Source organism: Diprion similis, chromosome 10 (assembly GCF_021155765.1).
Source record: "Diprion similis isolate iyDipSimi1 chromosome 10, iyDipSimi1.1, whole genome shotgun sequence".
NCBI lineage: Eukaryota > Metazoa > Arthropoda > Insecta > Hymenoptera > Diprionidae > Diprion > Diprion similis.
Window position 1 is genome coordinate 1,343,055 of NC_060114.1, and position 5,603 is coordinate 1,348,657.

The window sequence follows — 5,603 nt, forward strand, 5'->3', positions numbered from 1 at the left end:
CTCTTATTTTTTAGTGCACGCAAATTTGGATAACACGTCAATAACCGGCAGAATGTAATTGAAATTTTTTGTTATTTTGGCATACTGCCGCATTTCAACCAAATCCGCTTGCCACAAGTCGTCAAAGCCTTTCACGACCACTCTTTTACGCTTAAAGTCACGACGAGCCGGTGCAAGTAGCTCTCTAGCCAGCTGAATGTTTTTTCCGCTCATTCTTCAAACAATAATATTTGCTTCACGTAATTCATCCACTATTGAGATAATCTCATTCGTGTGAGCCGTGTGCCCGGCAGCCTCTGAACGACTTAATAACCACAACCTGTCCACCAACTCGTTCGGGTGATCCCAATACATATAGTCTACTCGAGAATTCTTTCGTACCATATGTTTACTGGTGTTGAGACCCTCACCGAGTGCCTGACGACTAGGAAACAGCTTGCGTATAATGTTTCGATATTTGTAGAATTCATTTTTACATACTTGGGCCGTTTTTTGATAGCCTCTTTCATGGGTATTGGCTGAATTGATGATATCGCGGTATTTCCGAAGATCATCGTCAGTGTAGATATCTTCATCGGGAATTTTCTTGAAAATGAGTTCCAATATACCCGGAGTTGTTTTGAATCGCATGTTTTTAACATCAAAATGATCTAGCTCAAATTCAATCGGTGAGTCACCAATCATAAAACCATCCTATCATTATTCACAAATCTAATTCCGTAAACTGAATTTATTGTATTTGCAGTATCACGAATTGAATTTATTATATAATTTTTGGCTAAAAAGCCAAAGTTTTTTTCGAACGCTCGTTCCATTTGCATTGAAGTATCAGGGTTGGCCATATGCTCCATTAACGCAGAGATTTTGTATGAGATTCGGTGACCGGTGTCGTGTGAACAGTTTAACGCAAGACGGGAATAGTTCGCTCAATCGTTGCGTTCGCGTCATCTTTAATATCACTGCTTTTGCGTGCATTTGGCGTAGATTTCTTCAGGCCCTCTCTGCGTTGAAACACTTTCCTAACAAGCGATTGACTCGGTTTTCGTATGCGATATTCAGAGTTCGGAGTCTGTTTGTAATAATCCCAAGCTATACTATTATCCGAGTCATCATCATTTTCAGCATACACTGCAGGCTTTATGCCATTCACTTTAAACTCAGATGCCATCGCTATGGCAGTCCGCGGCTCAACAGTCGGCTTAAAAAATCTCTCAATCGCTTCGCTATCCGCTATGCGATCTGTTTTCAATGCTTGATATTTCTTCCTCGCCGCATCGCTTGCTTCTACGATCTTGCGCTTCAGATCAGTCTCACATTTTGGGGTCTTCACCATATTGAAGATGTTATAGGTATAGATTCAGGCGGAACACTGTAACCCCAAGCAGGCTGCATCACGTTCTATAATATAATGAATTCATCGAAACCTTTACGACCATAGTTCATAGGACTGTCTTCATCAAGCGTAAGAAATCCATACTTCGAACGCCGGCAGGTGGAGCATAATTTTTCGAATTCAGCATTCTTTATATCGGTATTCACATGATCATCAAATACATGTCACAAGTTCTTACCGTCTTGTCTGAAAACAATTATGAAATTTGCGTTGTCGCGAATCAAATGTTTGAGGATTCTTGTATATGTTTGGCATAGATAGAAACAATCAACAAATTCATGACGACCCATGCAAAAATATTGTCTAACGATGTTCTGCTCATCACAGGCAACATCATCGAAAATAAAAATCGTGTTCGGCTTGGATTGCTCCACCGAAATTACATCACAATTGTTGGAATATGGAAGATAGGACACACCTTGTACACGATTCAACACCTCACGCAAATATTCATATTTTGGCAGTGCCCAACACTTGGAATACATGTATACATTTTGGAAACGTAATCCGTTGGGATTAATCAAAAAGCTGATAACTACGTTAGTTTTTCTGCAATTCGAAGGTCCACAAATTATGCTTCTCACAGATGTTGGTAATAACTTACCGAGGCGATTAATTTTTTGAATCTGTTTCACGTTGTTGTCCAAATTTTTGATTGGTAAAGTGACTGACTGTTTTATGAATTTTATTCTGCTGCATGAGCCTCAGTGACCAAATACGTACTGATCAGTTGTTTCTCAGACTCTTGATGCGTCAGTAGTCGCATGCCTAAAGCCCGAGGAATGTTAAATACTGCAATCAATAATTTACCCATCGAACTATATCTACCGGGTTATCAGTTCTGCGGTCCTGGAATACGTTTGCAACAGCGTCTTGCCAACGGTCAAACTGAAGTGAATTTGTTGAATGAAGCCTGTCGAGAACATGATATTGCCTATGCGAAGAGTAAAAATCTGAATTTTTGACATGAGGCCGATAAAAGGTTGGCCCAGGCAGCGTTGCACCGCAGTCGTGACAAGGACTCATAGTGGACAGAACGGGCTGCAGGTTGGGCTGGTAACAAAATCATGCGTGCTAAAGTCAAACTTGGTATTTGAAAACCCTCTGTACGTGCTGCTATAATATCGGCTCTTCAGGCTGTGAAAAAGTTCAAATCGATGGACAAAGTGAGCGCGATACGCGTAGCGCTTCAAGCAGCCAAACAAGCAATTGGAGGGGATAAGAAGAATGTAAAATTACCGAGAGTGTTGAAGGTTGCGAAGCATGAAGGTCATCTTCCGCAACTAATACCAATATTCGTGGGGCTATCGGCCGCGGAATCGTTGGCAGGTGGGGCTGCCGGCAATGCTGGAGCGGTGAACGACGCATCGAGCGCGACGAAAGAATTGAAAGAAAATGAACGTCATAATAAGACGATGGAAGCTGTCGCATTAGGCGGGCGTGGTAGAGGACTACATTTAGCTCCGTACAAGAAAGGATGGGGGCTTTTCTTGATATCGACCGGCAAGCTAAAAAAAAACTCCAACACGTAAAACATCCGCGGTGGGTTACTACAGACCGTGAACTTTTGAAATTTGCTAAAATAATGAAAATATCAGATTTTAGAGGTATTTTCATGAGGAACAATTTACCGAAAAGAATCAGAGTTCGCAGAAGCAGCATTATAAATTTAGACAGTGTTGCGGGAGTGGGGACACATTGGGTAGCCTATAAAAAAAATAGGAAAAATGTGTATCATTACGACAGTTTTGGCAATTTACCACCACCGAACGAAGTTATGCGATACTTCAGCTAGAAAAATATTATCTGGTACAATTATGATAGACATCTGTCTGACAACGCATCCAATTGCGGAGAGTTGTGTTTGAAATTTCTTGCCAAGAAGGAATAAAAAATGTCTGCCACCTTCACGTTAACAGGTAACATCGACTCTGAGTGCAAATTACTTTCCACCCATAATTCTAAATCACCGAAAATCATATTCGATGGGACCAGTCACGTTTAAATCATACAATTCAATACCCAATATTAACGAATCATGCAACAGCTTGGCTATAATTATGATCACCGAATTATTATACCAACGGGGTCGTGTACCATTGAGGACGTAAACGCATATCTGCAAAAGCATATGGAATACGTAGTTGATGATTCAGAAAATGGTAGCGCTGCTGAAAAGGTGGTCGAAGGACTCCACATAAGAATTCGAGCGAACAATAATACACTTAAATCGGAAATTTGGTGTAGATAGGACTCTGATTTCTTGGATGATAACTAAATAGCGTCATTGTTAGGGTCTGATGATGCTGAGGCACGTAAAGGAGGGGAATGGCACGAGTCAACAAACCCGATAAAAATATCGAAAGTTAATTCCATCAAAGTGGAGTGAAGCGTAACATATGGCACATTCAGCAATAGTTCGCAGGCTCATGCGATACATGAGTTTTCACCTGACGCTCCACCAGGTTATAAAATTTCGGAATCACTGCGGAGCATCATCTACATGCCAGTGAGTGTTCGCGTCATCGACAACATAACGCTGAGTATAGTTGACTAGAGCGGAGCACCAGTCAATTTCAGGGGGAAAAAAATCACCACAAGGCTTCACTTGAAAGTAGATTGAAAATGCCGACGTACAACAACGCATATAATCAAACATCCAGCGCGGTTTTGGCCAGTAGTGAATCGTCGAGGGATACAAAAGGGTCAATAAATTCCGAATGTTTGCTCACTTCGAAAAGCAGGAAGATTTTACTTTCGGTAGGTCTTAAACTTTGAAAATGATGTCCAAAATCTTGAGAATCGATGCATCGCCGGTCTACAACAACGGCATTAACCAGGTGATCGTGCATGTACACAATCCGTATGCAAATTCCTTCTACAACAATAACGACGAGATACGAATTTTGATACAACAGCAGAATTTGTGTGTGCTGCGGAGTGAGAGTATCATCTACATTCAGGGAAAGTCTTTCAAAATCGTTGCGTGTGCTAGAAATTATCCAATTGATTCCGAGCTGGAAAAAAACTTTCGGTGTGTTTTCTTCGATGAAATACGCTATGAATTAAATGGTGTAGAAATTGATCGTTGTAAGAACGTTGGAATAACATCAACCTTAAAAAATTATATTTCGCTGGATCAGAGTAAGAAAAATGCCATGGAAATATTTGGATGGAAGGATGGTGGATATAAAAGCAACCACCTCACGGGCGATTTCAACCTGTGTATTCCGTTGAATCCGTGCTGGGTTTCGCAGAAGATTATAAGAAAATTGTTGCCAACGCTCGACACGAGCTCATTCTCATACGAAACAGAACCGATAAAAATTGCTACAAAACTAGCGCGGCGGCGGAAGACATGCGTTTGGAAATAACAAAATTACAATGGAGAATACCACATGTGATGCCGTCGGATGTTGAGAAGCTGTCGCTATTAAGAATATTGGAGAAAAATCAACCGATACAGATGTGCTTCAGATCTTGGTCGTTGCACGAATATCCCAATTTACCGAAATCTAAAATGCAAGTTTGGCCCATCAAAATAGCAACGCAACTGGAAAAACCAAGATATGTAATATTTGCATTGCAAAGAAATAGGAAGGAAAACGTGAAGAATCACGCGAGTTATTTCGACCATTGCGATTTACGCAACGTTAAGCTATTTCTGAACAGCGATTCATATCCATATGAGAATCTAAACGTAAGCTGTAAAAATGAACAATTTGCTCTACTGTACGATATGTATGCAAAGTTCCAGAATTCGTATTATGGAATTGAGAATAGACCGATTCTGGATATGCAAACATACATCAAGGATGCACCAATAATGGTGATAGGTTGTTCGCGACAGAATGAATCTATAAAAAGTGCTACAGTTGACATACGAATAGAATTTGTGAGCGAAACGGATATAGAGAATGGCACGGCTGCATATCGCCTCATACTGCACGATCGAATCGTCGAGTACACACCTCTAACCAACGTCGTTCGAAAATTGTTGTAATGGATTGTATGTTTGTGGACGTGCTGGGATTCATCGACGTGGGGAATAGATTCGTGGTAAAAGAAGTTGCATTTTATGAGAACTTATCAAAGACTATGAGTCATTTCATATTTTGAAATCCGAACGCACGGAACCTGTTGTCGGATGAACTGCGACATCAAGTGAAGTATCTCATGCATAATCATCATGGATTCCGATGGACTGATG

General features: G+C 40.7%; 1 protein-coding gene across 1 annotated transcript; it reads left to right on the forward strand.

Annotated features, from left to right (window-relative positions):
- Positions 1 to 4,176: 4,176 nt before the first annotated feature.
- LOC124411344 lies at positions 4,177 to 5,396 on the forward strand. The gene is made up of 2 exons (XM_046890437.1): positions 4,177 to 4,576; positions 4,651 to 5,396. The coding sequence occupies exons 1-2, from the start codon at positions 4,177 to 4,179 to the stop codon at positions 5,394 to 5,396; spliced, it is 1,146 nt and encodes a 381-aa protein (XP_046746393.1).
- Positions 5,397 to 5,603: the final 207 nt, after the last annotated feature.